The sequence below is a fragment of the Musa acuminata genome, chromosome BXJ2-7, assembly GCF_036884655.1.
Source record: "Musa acuminata AAA Group cultivar baxijiao chromosome BXJ2-7, Cavendish_Baxijiao_AAA, whole genome shotgun sequence".
Taxonomy (NCBI): domain Eukaryota; kingdom Viridiplantae; phylum Streptophyta; class Magnoliopsida; order Zingiberales; family Musaceae; genus Musa; species Musa acuminata.
Genome location: NC_088344.1, coordinates 8,135,876 through 8,154,098, shown reverse-complemented (window position 1 = coordinate 8,154,098; position 18,223 = coordinate 8,135,876). Strand labels below are relative to the sequence as shown.

At 40.3% G+C, this 18,223-nt stretch overlaps 3 protein-coding genes and 1 pseudogene across 4 annotated transcripts; 3 read left to right on the top strand and 1 right to left on the bottom strand.

Moving 5' to 3' along the window:
• Positions 1–1,745: 1,745 nt before the first annotated feature.
• On the top strand, positions 1,746–3,712 carry LOC135617005 (leucine-rich repeat extensin-like protein 4). The gene has a single exon (XM_065116840.1). The coding sequence runs from the start codon at positions 2,184–2,186 to the stop codon at positions 3,444–3,446; it is 1,263 nt and encodes a 420-aa protein (XP_064972912.1). The 5' UTR covers positions 1,746–2,183; the 3' UTR covers positions 3,447–3,712.
• A 707-nt stretch (positions 3,713–4,419) lies between these two features.
• LOC135583057 (uncharacterized) lies at positions 4,420–7,945 on the bottom strand. 2 transcript variants are annotated; one of them, XM_065116841.1, is made up of 4 exons: positions 7,302–7,944; positions 5,625–5,780; positions 5,102–5,451; positions 4,420–4,585 (listed from the first exon to the last, which is right to left on the bottom strand). In XM_065116841.1, exons 1-3 carry the CDS (start codon positions 7,863–7,865, stop codon positions 5,128–5,130), a joined length of 1,044 nt encoding a protein of 347 aa, XP_064972913.1. In that variant the 5' UTR covers positions 7,866–7,944; the 3' UTR covers positions 4,420–4,585; positions 5,102–5,127. The 2 variants fall into 2 exon arrangements, with proteins under 2 accessions (XP_064972913.1, XP_064972914.1); XM_065116842.1 differs by lacking the exon at positions 4,420–4,585 and adding an exon at positions 4,619–4,973 and having other exon boundaries at positions 7,302–7,945.
• A 140-nt stretch (positions 7,946–8,085) lies between these two features.
• On the top strand, positions 8,086–12,329 carry LOC103991812 (pentatricopeptide repeat-containing protein At1g51965, mitochondrial). Its single transcript, XM_009411354.3, has 3 exons — positions 8,086–8,819; positions 9,374–10,980; positions 11,882–12,329. Exons 1-2 carry the CDS (start codon positions 8,103–8,105, stop codon positions 10,577–10,579), a joined length of 1,923 nt encoding a protein of 640 aa, XP_009409629.2. The 5' UTR covers positions 8,086–8,102; the 3' UTR covers positions 10,580–10,980; positions 11,882–12,329.
• Positions 12,330–12,997: 668 nt separating this feature from the next.
• Positions 12,998–18,086, top strand: LOC103991811 (ATP-dependent 6-phosphofructokinase 3-like; annotated as a pseudogene).
• The last annotated feature ends 137 nt before the right edge of the window (positions 18,087–18,223 follow it).

Here is an 18,223-nt window from a genome sequence, read left to right as displayed (position 1 = left end):
GAGACTCATGTGGGCTATTATTAAGTAATGGGCATGTGCATGGCATGGCATGGCATCCGCCCACGTAGTCGGAGATGTCAAAGAGTGCAACGAGCTTAATATTAAATGGATGTTGCTTTAATTAATTGAATGGACGTCACGTTCTCCCCCCTTTAATGGGAAGATTATTTATTCTTCGGTGTGGCCACATCTCGTTCACTTAGACAAGGGTTTTTTGCATTCCTACCCTAAATCAACTCATTATATATATATATATATATATATATATATATATATATATATATTCTCAAGAATTACCTACTACCAAGAATACTCCTAGCCACGTACCCATTTTTCCTTTGTTTTTCTATGAACTGATCTAATTATAATGTTTTTAGTTAAAAACAACTATATTATAGTATTTTTTTAGTATATTATGTTTCTTTTGTGTTGCTAAAAAATAGTGCAACATAATATAAAAATTCTATCATAATACTTTTATGCTATGATACAGTATTTTCTTAGTATTATTGAAAACAATATAATATAATATAAAAACATTATAATTAGGTCAATTTACCCTAAGAACCGACCCATAGAGAAAGGAAAGAAAAAGAATATGTGATTGGCTTATCAAATCAAGACTATTTCAGATATTAAAAAAAAAAATACTGTTAGTAAATTTTGAAAATAAATGACACTTTCTTGAAAAAAAATAAAAAAAGGGGTTTTTCACAGTAATTCATATTGGACTGTCATCTATTGGCATAACATTCCATCAATCATGAGTGTGCCCAACTTGGAGCTTCCTGGAGAGGATGAACTATCAAGTGGCAATAGCATAATATGATGGAGAAATGAGAACAGAAGACTTACAGATGTTGACAAAGACGGGAAGAAAAGCTTTGGATTCTTTTTGAACCTAACGATAGAATCGACGTTGACCTCAACCAAAAAAGACGTTCACACAAATCTTGAGTTCCAAAGTCCACAAGCTAACAGTGATTTCTGCCACAATAGTTAAGACTGCATATAGTGACTTCTGATGCATGCTTGAGCCAACAGGTTTAAATGTTTGTTCCAAAAGCAAAGAAAAAGAACATGAAAGAGAGAAGAGAAGTACCAATTGCAGCCATCAATAATCTGAGGCCTACATAGAAGTTCTTGGATGGGTTGCGATCTAGTAGGACATTTTTCACTTTGAAGCATAAAGATAAAAAAGGAATAGAATCATGAGATGCTTTCCATCAATACAGTGGGGAGAACACCATCGATTTGGATGTGTACACACCAAGGTCCACATGGACCAACCTGGAAGCACAAAAAAGCAATATGAATCAGTCAGTTCCATCTTCTACATCCACTGAGAAACTTAAAAAGAGTTTAATTGGAAAAAACAACACATGCAAATCATACCATCAAACTGAGTTTCTGAACATGTTTTAACTAAAGAACACTGTGAAGCCATGTAACGAGGAATATAGAAAATAGGTTTGCCAAGCTTCATGATTAGAAATTGACACCATGGGTGATATAAGAAGACCACTTATCTATTACAATTTCTCTGTGTTCAGTGATTGCCCTGATCTTGCTTCAAAAACAAACCAACAGTCCAAAAAAGCCACAACAGCAAGAAAAAGTAGGATATGTTTAATCAGACATTCTGCCACCTTCCATGTCTCCCCATCATCCATAACCAGTGAGGTGTGCATGCTTAGAAAGTTCTCCACTCGGAAGTGTTGTCGGTAAGGAAAGAATAAGACTGGTTGTGCAATCCAGTTATGAGGCACCTTGTTCCTCTAAGAATTATATACATGAGCATGTTTTAAATGGAACAAATAGAAGCTACCACTTTCCAACTTACACTTTTGAGTTAATTGGTGGGTTGATTCGCTTTTTTGTGGCCACTCTGCAGATTTTGAAGACTCAGAACTGCGTACTTCAAACACAGTACCACCAACCAGATCCCAGTCAAGATCATAAATGCTATTTCCCCACACAATTTAATTCTCTCGAACTAACCATTGGAGATGCTGACAATTTTAGCACTTGCAATAAGATGATGCTCAGTGTCAGACAGAAGCACCACAGGGAAAGGAGATAGACTCAGGAGTGCAAGGAGCCCATCAACCGGCACATACATCAGAGAGCAGCTCTCAAATCCACCAAAAGCCCTGAGAGACTCCAATCCTTCCTTTAGTCAGATGCAAAAGACATGGTGGTATCTCCTTCTTGCCTTCTTCCAACTCTTCTCCCTAAAAACCTCAGCATTTAGTGTTGGCATTGGTGGTGGTGGTGTTGGAGTCTGGATCAATGGAAGAGGCACCACTACCACCACAGCCAGCACACAAGCACCACCAACCAGTCCCTCAAATCCCACCAGCAGCGTGGAGTACACAGCTCTTCAAGCTTGGAAGTCAGCCATCACAGAGGATCCATCAGGAATCCTAGCCTCCTGGGTTGGTCCGGATGTATGCTCATACAGAGGTGTCTTCTGCTCCGAACCACCTGAGGGCACCTCCTCCTCCTCCTCCTCTGTGGTCGCAGGCATAGATCTCAACCATGCCAACCTCAGAGGCTCATTGGTGAAGGAGCTCTCTTTCCTCGCATATCTCTCCATCATTCACCTAAACAGCAACCGGTTCTCAGGTACAATTCCAGACTCCTTCAGAGAGCTACAGTACCTCACGGAGCTGGACCTTAGTAACAACCAGTTCTCAGGACCCTTCCCCACCTCCACACTCCGCATCCCAAACCTCATCTACCTTGACCTCAGGTTCAACAGCTTCTCAGGTGAAGTCCCAGATGAGCTCTTTGTGGGGGGTTTGGACGGCATATTCCTCAACAACAACCAGTTCGAAGGCCAGATCCCCATGATCCTCTGGAACTCCCCAGCTTCTGTGATCACCCTGGCCAACAACAAGTTCTCTGGATCCATCCCGGCCAGCTTTGGCCACGTGGGACCTGGCATCAGGGAGGTGCTGTTCCTGAACAACGACCTAACAGGTTGCATTCCGGAAGGGATCGGCTTTCTAAGTGATGTACAAGTCTTGGATTTGAGCTTCAATTCGTTCACAGGCCATCTCCCAAGCTCCTTGTCATGCCTTTCTGACATTGAGGTCCTTAACATAGCCCACAACCAGTTCTCAGGGGACCTCCCAGACCTCGTTTGTGACCTCAAGAGTCTCCTAAACCTCACCGTTTCTTACAATTTCTTTTCTGGGTTCAGCCAGGACTGTGACAAGCTGTTCTTCAGAAACGTGGGATTTGATTTCTCTGGGAACTGCATACCTGGGAGGGACATGCAGAGGCCTCCACCTGAGTGCATGGGGATTCCTGGAGGTGGACTTAGCTGCCTCAGGATACCAGCAGCAAAGGCTGTAGCTTGCTCTAGGGCCATGGTTCAGGGAAGTCGGATGCCGGCTATGCCATACACCTCCCCCACTTCATTTCATTCTCTACCATGAGCTCTACCAGGATTGCGCTGGACTGGACAGTGTGGTGCATGGTGAGTTGACAGGCGAACAGTATGTAATGTTCTCTTAAATCATCTCAAAAAGCAAGCACAAATTATTGCGAACTTTCTAAGTTAGTTGGCTCTAGCATTGTTTTGAGTTGTGAAGATGAGTCATTGCATGCCATGGTTAAGCCACCATGGTTTAATCCTGTAGCACTAAGAGAGATCTATCTGTAACATTAATTCTATACAGTGATCTTAGCTAAGATATCTCTATGGTTATTGAGGATTACTGATGGCTGGCCCTTGGCTTGAATGCTTTGTATCAAAGAATTGTCTGTATGCACTAAAGTTTCTGAGTCAACTTTGGCCCTCCATTATAATCAAAATCAGAATACTAAAAATCCACTCCAAGAACTAAACTATGGCTGTGTATATACCTATAGCATGGGTGTGTTGATCTGTTGTCTGTAAAAGTCTCCAAATCTGAAAGTTGAACATAAATCAAAGTCAAACTGGATTAGCCGGAGAACTAAGTCCCCAATTTGCTTTTTTTTTTGTTGACTCTGGGAAGCGAGTATAAAGCTTCCTAATAGTTGAGAGTAAATTCATTGTCCGGCCAGCGAATGTAGCTCGCGTACTCCTTCGCGAATCCACAGCAGCGGGGCGGCGGCCGTCCTCCAGAACCCGGCGCCGTTGGTCTCCGCTGGAAGAAGCGGAGGAGAAAGGGGGGTTTAGGAATCGGATTCGAAGCTCTGTTGGAAGATTCACAGGGGTGCGGCATCACCGTAATTATTGGTAATAGGTGCGGGTGATTGACCGAGATGCAATCAGGGACGGCCACGATATCAAGCATAAGTGGGCCCCGCCCACACAGAACCAAACTGATTGAGTACCGGACGGGCAGACCGCGTTATTCTTTGTAGGATTGATTCGACCCGATATCTCAGAAAGCAGATGATATGTCAAATGACAAGAAAACATTCATCAAAATGCACCATCATTCTTATACCATTAAAAGAAAAGATGTGAAAGCAGAAAGAGCAATGTTACACTAAGTTACTGAGCCAATTAACAATGTTTGTGGCTGGGAATGACAACAATGGAACATTTGGACAACAATGCCTGGGTATGTATATGTTGTTTTTCCTGCATGACAATGACAGAGAAAGTGTAAAGCTATTAATCAAAGCCGAGCATATATTGTTCAAACCAGTGAGATGTCAAGCACAACAGGCAATATGAGGTTGCACAAATACTAATGTTGCCAAAAAGTTCTTGACAGTTTTTTCCCTACTAATGATGCTGCAAAGTTCATTATGCACAAAGCGAAGGAATGCAAAATGGTGGAGACAAAAAGCACATATCTGATTCATGTTGGTAGATATCTATTCAAATCCTGTATTAAATGTAGTGCCTGCAGAATATGGTAATGAAGTTCCAACGTGTGCATTCTTTGACACCAATGACTTGAAAGGTGCATGTTCTTTGACAACACAATGTTCCAAACTTTTGGAGAGAATGCAAAAGGATGATCCTAAGTATTTAACATGATACAAATAAGGCATTATTAGTTTATAGATGAGTAGTAATGCAATTTTGAAAAGCAACTTCTAAAGCTTTGGAAGAAAAAAGTCCAAATATCAATTTGGTAGTGAATAGTACCTTGGGAGAACATTCTTTAATTTCTGCTACTCTCCACAGATACTTTTCTCTCTCCAAATTGCTTGAACTTCATCAGTGCGGAACCTCTGAGTAAATGTTGATTCCTCCAATGGCGTGGTCATGCCATGTGCAAACGCAAGGAGACCAGTATATGCTATCATTGCTCCATTGTCGACACAGTATCTATCGTCAGTTGCAAACAATTTGCCTCCCCTCTCTGAGCACATTATCCTCATCATCTCTTGCAAGCGTTCATTGCATCCTACACCACCAACAATTAGGACATCCTTCGTATCACAATGTGCCATTGCACGTTCAGTGATCTCCACAAGCATAGCAAAGAGCGTTTCCTGGGCGCAATCAGTCATCTGTTATGCTTAGCTTCAAAATAAACTAAGTTGAAATTATTTACTGTTCCAACTATTCTGCCATGATTACTTTTTTTTTTAACCACAAATTCATGACCATAATTTTTGTTTACAGGAGGCAATAAATGGATATAGATTTATAAGATGAAATATACCTGCAAGGAGTAACAGAGATCTGCTGGTGTGCATTCATTGTTTTTAAGCTTCTCAACTGCAGTCGCTTCAATATAGCTTAATATGCCACTAAATGAAACATCCATACCCTTGACAACATAAGGAAGATCTATGAACTTTTCTCCTTTCTTTGCAAGCTGAATTCAAGAATCACGAGAATCAAATGAGTTAAAGAACACATGTTTCCGATAAAGAAGTTAAACATCAGAAATAATACGACAAAATAAGTATTAGGCACCATGGTATCGAAGTACACCATACTACATGATCCATATCTTAGTAAGGTGGAATTTCATCCCATAATAATGCCAAAAACATGGTTTGGAATGGAAAATTGGAACTCGTTTCAGATGCCGTTCATACTGCTAACCTAGATGGTATTTCCTGAATAAAAACATGTCAAGTAGGGAAGAGAATGCGAATCATCAGGTCTAGAAAGAAAATATACAAAGATGTTGATAAGTTACTACATATGCAGGTAGCCCACACATTATAGCAACCTCAAGGTACAGTGAAACCACTGTATCGCAAAACACTATTGGACCCAACATTTTAAAACCACCAAGTCAACAAGTCTGATCCACAAGCTGTATGTTCTATTTTTCAAGCGCCAGAGGAACCAGATGGTTTTAACCTTCGGAACCATCTAGTTCAACAGTTGCTTTCTCATATAAATCAAAAGAAATGAGAGATTAGATGATGATCAATCAGTCTTCTTCCCACATGAGAACACTGGCTCATGTAATGATATCTTGCATTTACTAGGCCCATAAACTGCACTGGATTACTATCTGTTGGCCTCGGCCAACGAGACTAGGGTGCAAAATCACAAACCAGAAATGACTCGAACAATAAAGTTGGTATCTCCACCAGTTTTTGAAATGATATATAATCACTCTATATCACATTTCCATTGCCAACAGAACTTACAAGAAATTTAAGTTAAAGAACAAAATCTTATCTTTTAAGAAAATGGGGAACATCTGTGACAACAAATTCATAATCCCAATTTTTTTCTAAATAATTTGCCAATTTTTATTGTTTTACAGAGGATATTATAACAGTTTTAAGGTTGTTAAATTAGATATTCATCCAACTACTGCTCATCCTTTCACTCCATGATGTGTTACATAGAGTATCCAACTTTGCAAAGCTTGTGCAAACTCTATCCTGGACATGATATATAAACAATTTGCATCTACATGTCATGTACATGGTTGCCAGAGATAAATAGGTTAGCATGCAGTTCATCTAAAAATCATGGCATATACACTGTATGACAGTTTGGGCAAAAAGGCTAAAAAAGGGATGGTTCTCTGCATGCTTAGTCGAAGTGGCTGTATTATTAGTTATCAGAAAGATATTCCATCTTCTAAATTTATCTTATGTAACTACTATCGAACGTCTACTTCTCACACAGAGTCAGTATTTCAAAACTATATATACAGCGAACAAAAAGGAAAATATGTTATGCAAAATAAGAACTCAAACTTATCTAATCAGAAACATCTAATCCATAATTACCTAAAGTAAGTAAAAAGAACCGGTTGTATTATAAGAAATGAGAAAAAATACTTCAGAAAATTGAGTATCTTTTAAAGATTCTAATTATGGAAAAAGGTCTTTTATTAGAAGAAACCAAGTGAAAAAAATGGAACCTGCTCGATGTTATATCCGGGACTGGGATCATTGGACAGGGTAAGAACCCTAGCAAAACGATCCAGGCAATTACCAACAGCGATGTCAATAGTCTCCCCGAAAATTCGGTACCTTCCCTCGCTGTACGCTATGACTTGAGTGTTCCCTCCACTGACGTAAAGCACGACAGGGTCCTCGGCCCCGGTGACGACCCGGCCCATCTCGATGTGGGCAACGCAGTGGTTGACGGCGACGATGGGCTTCCCCCAGAGCTGGGAGAGGGCGCGGACGGCCACCGCGGAGACCTGAAGGGGGGCGCCCATGCCGGGCCCCTTGGTGTAGCAGAGGCAGTCGACGTCGGCGGGGGTGATGCCGGCGTCGTCGAGGGCGGAGCGGAGGAGGGGGAGGACGTGGCGGAGGTGGTGGTGGGCGGTCTCCCGGGGAAGAAACCCGTGGCCAGGCGGCGTGATGTAGGTGTGGCGAGGGTTGGAGAGGATGGTGCCGTCGAGGGCGACGACCCCCACGCCGATCTTGTTCGCCGACCCCTCAAACCCCACGGCGATCAGCGTCTTATTCTTCGCCATTAATTGCTCTTTTTCTCTCCTTTCCCTCGCTGAGGCCGACAGAATCGGAGGCTGAGCTGAGGGTTTTAGGGCACAGTGTATTAGACCAAACCCGTTATATATAGTCCCATCATAACATCGAAATCGATCTAAGACCGTTATAATAACGTCATAACATAACATCTGGACCGTTGATCTATAATCGACCTCACTCGTGGGACATATAACGTCGCCCAACTACAGAGGTGATACAAACCGATGAAGCGTCTACCCTTGCTCACCCCGGCCCGCGCCTTCGCCACGACGTACAGCGGCCGGGTCGTCCGAGTCGACTCGTCCGGACGCGCCCTCGCCGTCGAGGTCGACCCACCGGACCTCCCCCGCGACGCTCGAGGCCACGCCCTCCCGCGCCGCGACCTCATCTGCCGCGCCGCCCGCATCCTCCGCTCCACTTCCCCCGCCGCCGCCCCCCTCCTCGACCTTGCCGACTACCTCCAAACCCTAACCCTCACCCTCACCCCCGCCGAGGTCAGCGAGATTCTCAAGTGCATCCGGAACCCCGATCGCGCCCTCGAGTTCTTCCGCTTCGCCGCCTCACTCCCCGGGTTCCACCATGATTGCTTCACCTACAACCGGATCCTCTCCATCCTCGCCAGTTCGGGCGCTGTTGATGGAGACACTGTCCGCTGGATCGTGGACGAGATGGAGCGTGATGGAGTGAACGGAAGCATATCCACCATCAACATCTTGATCGGGATACTCGGGGGTGGAGAGCTGGACCGGTGCTTGGAACTCGTTAAGAAGTGGGGATTGAAGTTTAACGGGTACACCTACAAGTGCTTGATGCAGGCGTACTTGAGATACCGGGTTGTGGACCGGGCGTTTAGGGTTTTTGAGGAGATGAAGAGGAAAGGATATAAATTGGATATCTTTGCCTATAATATGCTAGTGGATGCGCTAGCCAAAGCTGAAAAGGTGCGACTACTATATTCTTAATGTTCGGCATTACATTGTTGGTTCTTATTCTTCTTTCTCAAATTGTAGCTTAGTTTTCAAAAAGTTAGAAGTATTGTAAGGTTAAACTAATTAATTTCTGATTGTTTGATAGGTAATATAGCATACAGGCAATAATGGTACTCACAAGATAACTCTAATGACATATACCGTTTACATCTAGTATGTGTTGTTGGCTAGTGATTTATATTGGTTGTCAGAGTATAGTTGGGATTGATTCTAAACCTCAAAAAAGGAACATGAGGATGTAGATGCTAAAAGATACATTCATTTTCATAAATGTACCATTTTTATTATAGTGCTTTAAGGTTGATTGTGTATTTGACTGCTTTTCTGTCTTTTCCTTTTTCACAGATTTCTTTTAAAAACTTGTTAATTATTTTTTTGTTTATGAGAACCTTCACTGTTATATGTGTTTGTCTATCCATCTCAACAATTGGCTTCTTTTTATTCAGAGAGATCTTTCGGTTGCCTCCTTTCGCTTCTGTTTTGTCTGATTTGAGTTACTTTAACAGGTTGAACAGGCTTACAAGGTTTTTGCAGATATGAAACGTAGGCACTGTGAACCAGATGCATATACTTACACAATTTTAATCAGAATGTCTGGAAAGATAGGGAAAACAGATGAATTCCTCTCTTTTTTTGAAGAGATGATAAGAAAAGGATGTGCTCTTAACTTAATTTCTTATAATACTATGATTCAAGCACTTGCTAAGAATCGAATGGTGGATAAAGCTATCTTTATTTTTTCCAAAATGGTTGAGAATGATTGCCAACCCAATGAATTCACGTATAGTGTCTTGATAGATGGTTTAGCAGCAGAAGGACAACTTGATAGGCTAGATCAGGTTGTGGAAGTATCTAACAAGTTCATGAATAAGTCAATTTATGCTTACTTGGTGAAGACACTGAGTAAGTTAGGCCATGTAAGTGAGGCCCATCGCATGTTTTGTAGTATGTGGAGTTTCCATGACAAAGGGGACAGGGATGCTTATTTGTCCATGCTTGAAACTCTTTGTAGTGCAGGGAAGACGTCAGAAGCTATGGAATTACTGAATAAAATACATGAAAAAGGGATAACCACTGATACTGTCATGTATAACATGGTTTTTTCAGCTCTTGGTAAGCTTAAGCAAGTACCCTATATTTACACCCTTTATGAGCAGATGAAGGCAGAAGGCCATTTTCCTGACATATTTACTTATAATATTCTCATCTCAAGCTTTGGCAAAGTTGGTCTGATTGATAAGGCTTTTGAAATTTTTGAAGAAATGGAGAGTACTGATTGTAAACCTGATGTAGTCACCTACAATTCTTTAATAAATTGCCTTGGGAAAAATGGAGACCTAGATGAAGCTCACATGCGTTTCATGGAGATGCAGGAAAAAGGATTGAACCCTGATGTTGTTACTTATAGTACTCTCATTGAATGTTTTGGGAAATCCAATAAAGTTGAGATGGCTTGTAGGTTGTTTGATGAGATGCTTGCTCAAGGTTGCTTTCCTAACATTGTAACATACAACATTTTGCTTGATTGTCTGGAGAGGTGTGGGAACACAGCTGAAGCATTTAAGCTGTATGCTACTATGAAGCAACGTGGGCTGACGCCAGATTCAATAACTTATACAATACTTGCACGATTAGAGAGTGGATCCCAAAAAGCAGTAAGAGTTCGCAAACAGAGTCGTATTACAGGATGGGTTGTTAGCCCGTTAAGGTAATGAAGGCAGGTGACAAGTAAGCAATATGTTATGGATTGTTTGCACCAAATTAGGCATTTGTTTGCTAGTCAAACAATTTGTTATATTAATGTTTCAAGTACCAGTATCAAGATGGATGCACCTGGCAACAGTTTTGAGTTTCATTATGTTGGATAAGTCACACAGTCGTGTGTGGGATTTCGATTTTGATATAGTGCTGGTGGAGGATCACACCTAAAAGATGTTTGATAGTCATGTCGGCCTTCTTTTGTCATGCTGAGTACTAGTCAAAGAAAACCCTTGAGTTACAGCTTATTTCACAAAAGAAATGGTTCTTGTCATGGTTTTTGTACAATGACAAATCTAGGGAGTAAAGCATGGAAGATTGACATTCAAGGACTCTGCATGCTCGGTACCTCTAGGTAAAAGTTATGTTTATTATATTTGAAATTTATAAAAAGTTCAATCTTGATTATGCTTTTTGCAAAATATAATATTCTTGTAACGATTGACATCTTAAGCTTGTTCCGGTCTCTACAGTTATTATTTAGGTTTATATGTGAAATTTTCAACCAATCAGATAGGCTGTCCAATCCATTATTTATGAAATCATGGTTTTTAAATTAACAACTACATAATATGGACTTATATATGTAATTAGTTGTACAGCTTAGTTAACTGATAACTCTGTCCTTATCTGTAAAATGCTCTAATCGTAGTTTGGTTGTTTGGTTGGTTTTCAGTTAAACTATAAAGGGTCTTTCTTCTTTCCATAATGATCGATTTGGGGCCATTCATGGTAGAGTTCCTTTTTTCAAACATATGGATAAAGGTGACCCTGTTTAGCATTTCATATTTGATTGTTAGATGCCCAATTTACATTGATACTGAGATAACCGGTATATTATTTAACCATTTCTATCGGTTCCTTCCGGCTATCAAATTCTCGAGATAACACAAGAAGTCATAAGATCCCAACTATTTGAGCTTGGCTGCATGGAATTTTTCTCACCATTGACTTTTGTTGAAGACATTGCCACTAATCAAAAAAAGATTATATGCATGCATAGAATTTCTGATATATGAACACCATAAGCTTTTTGTATATGTAGACAACTTCAATGATCAAAATTAAATTGCATGCTCTGGTTGCAAGTTAAGACTGCACCAACCCATTTTGTTCCAGCACATCCATCTAATTCATAAAGAAAATGGGTACTTCAGCAGGAACTATGGCTATCAATTTCCAAGTCTTTTTACCTCTCAATTCTTGTTACTACTGGCTGGATCAGTTGAGAATATAATAATCTGCTGGTCTTGCAGCGTGCATATGAACTGGAAAAACACAAGGTCATTCACACAGTTGCTATCAGTATTCATGGATGTTCTTCTCCGTAAGCTAAGTAAAAGCTACAGAAACATGGTTTAACAGATCTTTGTTTGAGGCACAGACTTTCAACCAAATTGGCCATGTAATATCTTAAATGGGCGAGGGAGCTTCCGAGGTAACAATGCTGAGAGGCATGCTCCAATTCGTTTTTGACCCGCATATCTGTAAGTTCAATGGAAACATCATTTCATTATTCCATTGCCCTGGCTGGATTTTTGCCCTTTCAGGTTTGATTATCCTGTTTTGTAATTAGCCTATTTGGTTCTTCCTATTCGAACATTAATAATTTGTAAATAAATCGTGATTCCTGTTCTGAGCTTTTGTTGTCAAACACCAGGGATGATCTTGAATTATAAAACTTGGTGGTGCAGCTTTATCTTAGTTTGTGGTAATGTACTTTCTCACCCAGTGCAGTACCATCTTCCTGAGCAATCTAAATCTCTTTCTTTTCTTTCCTTCTCTTCTCTGCTCTCTCTCTCTCTCTCTCTCTCTCTCTCTCCAAAGAGGACATATATTTTGAAGAGAAGAAGACTTTGACATGATTTCTTAACCCAGGAGTTGCTATCATGAACTTATAAGGAATTTTTAGGATCTGATAATTTTCTTTCCTTTGCTATCGTAATTAGATTCGTTAATTTCCGTGCCTTAACTGTTGCTTTCACGATATAATTATTTAGGATTTCCAGAGGCAGGAATCTGATTATTTCCTTTCCTATCCTCTTGTATGATTCATTGAATCCTGTATTCTATCTTTAGTTTTGTACATCAATAAGATTCTAACAGGAATATTAAAGTATATATATATATAAAAAGTATATATATATATATATATATATAAAGTATATATATATATATATATATATATATATATATATATCTTGAGATATTAGAAATACTAAAACAAAAAACATATTTTCAAAAATTAGCATCCAATAACAATATCTTTTTAAAAAAATCAAATTTAAAATAAATCCAGACACATCTTTTCACGTCCCATCCAATATATATAATATTGGATATCAGAAAAAAAAATCATAGTTGAAGTTTTTAGATAAAATTTAGAACATTTTGCTACATTGACACTTTTATATCTTATCTTTTTAGGATGAACAATGAAACTATCATAGAAGATGCACTAACACTAATATATGCATATTTGTAAAAAGGAAAAAAAAAAACGTAGTAATACTATTCTTATGACACAACCTGAGAGTGGCATTTCACGTAATTAAATGAAAACGGCAAGGTTAGTTTCGACAGCCAAGAACGACTCACTCCATGGTGGTAGTTATTGCCGTTCTCATTTCCCCCTTCTCGTCGCCAACGGCACGACGAACCCAAAGAGATCAAGAAACGAAGGGGAGAGGGAGAAAGCAAGCAAGAAAGGTAATCGATCTCCCGTTCCTCCTCCTCCTATATATGCCGTGCCTCCGTAAACCCTTCGCCGAGTTCGAGCCTTTCTCCTGTCCTCGATCGCTTTCCCGGTTCTTCTTCCTCCTCGTTTGATCGCATTTCCTGTTTTTCTGTTATTTCGATGGGATCGTTGCCTGATGCTCCCATAGCGAAGAAGATCTCAGTGGAATCGAGCGGCGGCGGCCTCCCGGACTCGGCCTCTCATTGCTGCTCGTTTTCGTCGGTCAAGGTCCTTCCCAGGGAACAGGGGGACGGTGACGGATGGGTTCGGAGGGGAAGACAACGCCCAAGATCGTCCGTGGGGAAGGGGGCTACGTTCTCGAGGACGTCCCCCTCCTCATCGACTACTTGCCCGATCTGCCCGTGAGTTCCCTCTCGCGTGGTTTTCTTGATCCTTTCTTCTTTCTTTTGGGGTTTGGGGTGGGAGCGAATCTGGTGAAACGGAGGGTCCTTTCTTGATCTGTTGGATTCTAACGCTTTGTTTCTTGGCGGGTTCTTGAATGGTTCGATTGGTGTTTGAAGTGGAAGATGTCAATTGGAAATTGCTTTTAGGTCTTCTTTTTTCAGTATTTGATGTGCGTTTGAGATGAGGAACATTCTTTATTTTCAAGAAATCATGAATGTTTTCGTTCTTTTATTGGCTTCAGAAATAATATCTATTTGTTTCTGGCAGACCTATCCAAATCCGCTGCAAGATAATCCAAGCCTACTCGGTTGTCAAGTAATCTTTACCCCTTCCTCAGTCTCTCTGTTCTGGACATTCTTGATTCACCAAACTCATCTTTTTGGTAATTGCAGCCAGTATTTTGTGGATGTGAATGATACCGTGGCACAGAAGGTGAGTATTTTGCTTCCAGAAATTGAAATTGCACATGTGAGTCTGTGACACTAAAACTCTGTTGCTAAAAGATCATTTGGTTCTTGGAATTTATTTGCGTAAGTTCCTTTTTCTTTTGCTTGGTACAGATTGTTGTTCATAAGAGTAGCCCAAGAGGGATGCTTTTCCGACGTGCAGGGCCACACCAAAGAGTAGTTCCTCTGCACCATCTTCTGTTGTAGCAACTGTCAAATTAGAGAGATCATCTTAATTGATCCCTTGGGTGTTCTTGAATATTTTTGTCAGGTGTACTTTGAGTCGGATGAGGTGCATGCTTGCATTGTAACATGTGGAGGCTTGTGCCCTGGGCTTAACACAGCGATCAGAGAAATAGTTTGCGGCTTATATGGCATGTATGTTGTTCGCAAAGTCCTTGGTATAGAGGTCAGTTCTGCAATGTGAATTATGACATGTATGGTGTTCACAAAGTCCTTGGTATAGAGGTCAGTTTTGCAATGTGAATTCTGCTCCCTCAATAGCTTATATAACTCATGGATCTCTTTTCCTTTTAATAAGGCATAAATCATCTATTGACCCTTTTTCTTTTAAAGGAATTTGATCTTGACACCTTGCTATTAATAGTCAAGTTCTTTACCTATTAAACTAGCTTATATCTTCATCATGAACTTGAAACCTTACACTGTTTTAAGTTATTAATTCTTGAAATTTGCCTGCACATTAGTATGACTGGATTTTGGATGAGTTTCCTAGGTGACTGGAATAAAGTGGTTCATCGCTTGATGATACTTTAGGCTAAATATCGCTTTCTATTTGTTTCAAGCATTCTCTCATTACTCATAACTCATTGCATAGGTATCATTTAATTGATGTTTCGGTCATTCTGTTTAGGTGGCTATAGAGGCTTCTATTCCTCTAACACCACTAATTTGACACAAAAGAGTGTCAATGACATTCACAAAAGGGGAGGTACGATCCTTTGCACATCAAGAGGTGGTCATGACACTTTGAAGATAGTCGACAGTATTGAGGACCGTGGTATCAATCAGGTCAGCAAGATATGAAATACCTCATAAGCCATGTTCAGAAGTCTTGCTTCTTTTGCAATATTAACAAAGAACTATTCATTTTATTTATTTTGCTAGGTCTACATAATTGGGGGTGATGGAACTCAAAAGGGGGCATCGGTCATATTTGCGGTAATTATGTGGATAGATTAGTTATAGATCTAGAAAGTTTGTGGTTTAGAATTTCGGTCCAATATAAATTACTGATACACATTATCCAGTTTTAGTTGAAGAAGAAATAAGAATTAATTACTTGTTGTCACTAGATCATGTGTCGGTTCTTGGTTTATACTAGTAAATATGGATCGTCACGTATCGCTATCAACCGGTTTTTTAAACCTTGCCCTTGTTTTTTGAGCTCATATAAGTTATTAGATTCTATTTTTATAGGAAATACAAAGGCGTGGCCTCAAAGTTGCAGTTGCTGGTATCCCTAAGATGATTGATAATGACATTGTGGTGCTTTCTGATTCCCTGAATCCTTCACATCTTATTTTATGTCTTTCCTTTTGTTGTTGTTTGTTAATATTTATTACTACTCCTAAACCATTTTTTTCACCAACCACTTATTGGATCAGGTAATTGATCAGTCCTTTGGTTTTGACACTGCTGTGGAAGAGGCACAACGGGCAATAAGTGCTGCACATGTGGAAGCTGAAAGCATTGAGAATGGTATAGGTGTCGTGAAGCTTATGGGTCGCTACAGCGGTTAGTTGTAGTTCTTAACTATCCTTGTGTGACTTCTGCATGCAATCATAGATCATATTTAAACTAATATATGACTACTACTAAAAGAAAAAATGTTGATCTCAGGCATCTAAAAGGGTTCCACCATTTGGCCATTATTAATAATGTATCTTTTAATGACATGATCAAACCAATCTGTTGGTCTTTAATCTGAAGGCATTATCAACAGTAGGTACTCCGATCACATACTTTTGCCTCAAAATGTTAATGTGATGCATGTTAGAGACCAAACTGATACATGAATGAGTTCCAGAAGTAATAAAACTTATCTGATTGTGCTCCAAATATACACTTTAGTATTCAGTGTGCAGTTGTCTTTAGGTCGTGTAACCTCCTGGTTTACCATTATGTCTTTAGCTCTCTTGACAGTATGTGTTGCATGTTTGAATAAAATATATGCTACCATAGCATGACTGCAGCTTTTATAGATACTAATCATCAAAATATCCACTTTGATGTGAAATCTGTAATTTCTTTAGCATGGTAATATCTTAGCTTGTAAACATCTAGGATGAGCACAAAAGTGGCTTATGTGAAATCAGTTGGAAGATTTCACTTTTTTCAGAACAACCATATCCAACATCTCACAGTTCTTAATACCAACAAAATCTGCATCAAACTTCCAATTGCAACAATGCATTTAGTCTTTACTGTAGGAAGTGTCTATCTTTTGGTGAGTTGATGGTGTCTCTATACTATTGACTTGATCACTGATCTGGAACATTATATGATTACGACGAGATCATGGGAATAATGATCACCTGCATTTCACTACATCGTTGTTTACTTTACTGACGATCATCCAAACAATTTTAATAATGCAGGGTTCATTGCAACGTATGCCACTCTTGCAAGCAGAGATGTGGTACGTTTAATGCGTGTTATTTGTGTTGTTACAGATCCTCTGATCATTCCAATCTTGTGCTTAAACTATGCAGAATTTGGGTTTCCTTGGGATTGGCATTTCATTCCTCCAAAAAACAAAAAAAGGTGCGTTAATTGATCTATCATGTTTGCTCAGGACTGTTGCTTAATCCCAGGGTCGCCTTTCCGTTTGGAGGGGAAGGGTGAGCTGCTGGAGTTCATCGAGAAGCGGCTCAAAGAGAACGGTCACATGGTCATTGTTGTTGCTGAGGGCGCAGGCCAAGATCTGACTGTCGAAAGCATGCGATCCGTCGACCATCAAGATGCTTCCGGTAATAAGCTACTCCTCGATGTTGGCCTGTGGCTGTCACAGAAGATAAAGGCGAGTCTTTTTCTTATTCTGACTTGATATATCATTTATAGCAGCACTAAACAGTTGATACATGGCATGTAATTGATACAGACAGCTCTACTCACTCAATCTTTTCCAAGTACTACTACTACTGCTGCAGGACCACTTTACAAGAAACAAGAAAATGCACATAAATCTTAAATACATAGGTCTGTTGCAGACTTGTCGAAGTCTTTCCCTTCCCTGGGTGGGTTCGGGTTCTGCTGGTTGTATAATTTCTCATGCTTTGTCGCAGATCCTACGTACATGATCCGTGCAATTCCAAGAAATGCATCCGACAATATCTACTGCACTTTGCTGGCACACAGCGCCATACATGGTGCCATGGCAGGATACACCGGCTTCACCGTGGGGCCTGTCAATGGAAGACATGCTTATATACCCTTTCATGTTAGTACATTTTAATCAGTGCAGTATGCTGCTGGTCTCATGTGATTAGACAAATGTACGTACGCACGCCTTCCTCCCACTTAATCCGTTGCTGTGCTGCCTGCAGAGGATAACGGGGGTGCAGAACAAGGTGGTAGTAACAGAAACAGACAGGATGTGGGCGCGATTGCTATCTTCCACGAACCAACCCAGTTTTCTCAGTTCCAAAGATGTGCAGGATGCAAAAAAGGGAGCCACCGACGCAGCTGTTGGACGGGGAGAACGATTAGCACCCAAATAAGAAGGCTGCCGCCTGAGATGCGACTTTGTGTTTTGCCTCGGGGACAATTAATTTGGGTGTAATAAAGTATCGGTTAGCTGTGGATATTCACAAATCCTAAATAATTTAATCCAAATGCCTTTTTTTTTTTGTTTTCTCTATCTTCTTTGCTTTTAATGAAACCAAACAAGAAATATCTCGTTTTTGCATCGCTGAAGAAACTACAAAGACGTTCACGTAATGAACAACCATTACGTTCTACGTAATGAACAAAAATTGCAGCTTCCT

Excerpts from the sequence above, each read along its gene's own strand:
- LOC135617005 (XM_065116840.1), top strand. The coding sequence starts at position 2,184 with ATGCAAAAGACATGGTGGTATCTCCTTCTTGCCTTCTTCCAACTCTTC.
- LOC135583057 (XM_065116842.1), bottom strand. The coding sequence starts at position 7,865 with ATGGCGAAGAATAAGACGCTGATCGCCGTGGGGTTTGAGGGGTCGGCG. Across the intron at positions 5,781-7,301 it reads CCGGATATAACATCGAGCAG|CTTGCAAAGAAAGGAGAAAA; the intron begins GTTCCATTTTTT and ends TCTTGAATTCAG. Across the intron at positions 5,452-5,624 it reads ATCTCTGTTACTCCTTGCAG|GAAACGCTCTTTGCTATGCT; the intron begins GTATATTTCATC and ends GATTGCGCCCAG.
- LOC103991812 (XM_009411354.3), top strand. The coding sequence starts at position 8,103 with ATGAAGCGTCTACCCTTGCTCACCCCGGCCCGCGCCTTCGCCACGACG. Across the intron at positions 8,820-9,373 it reads CGCTAGCCAAAGCTGAAAAG|GTTGAACAGGCTTACAAGGT; the intron begins GTGCGACTACTA and ends TTACTTTAACAG.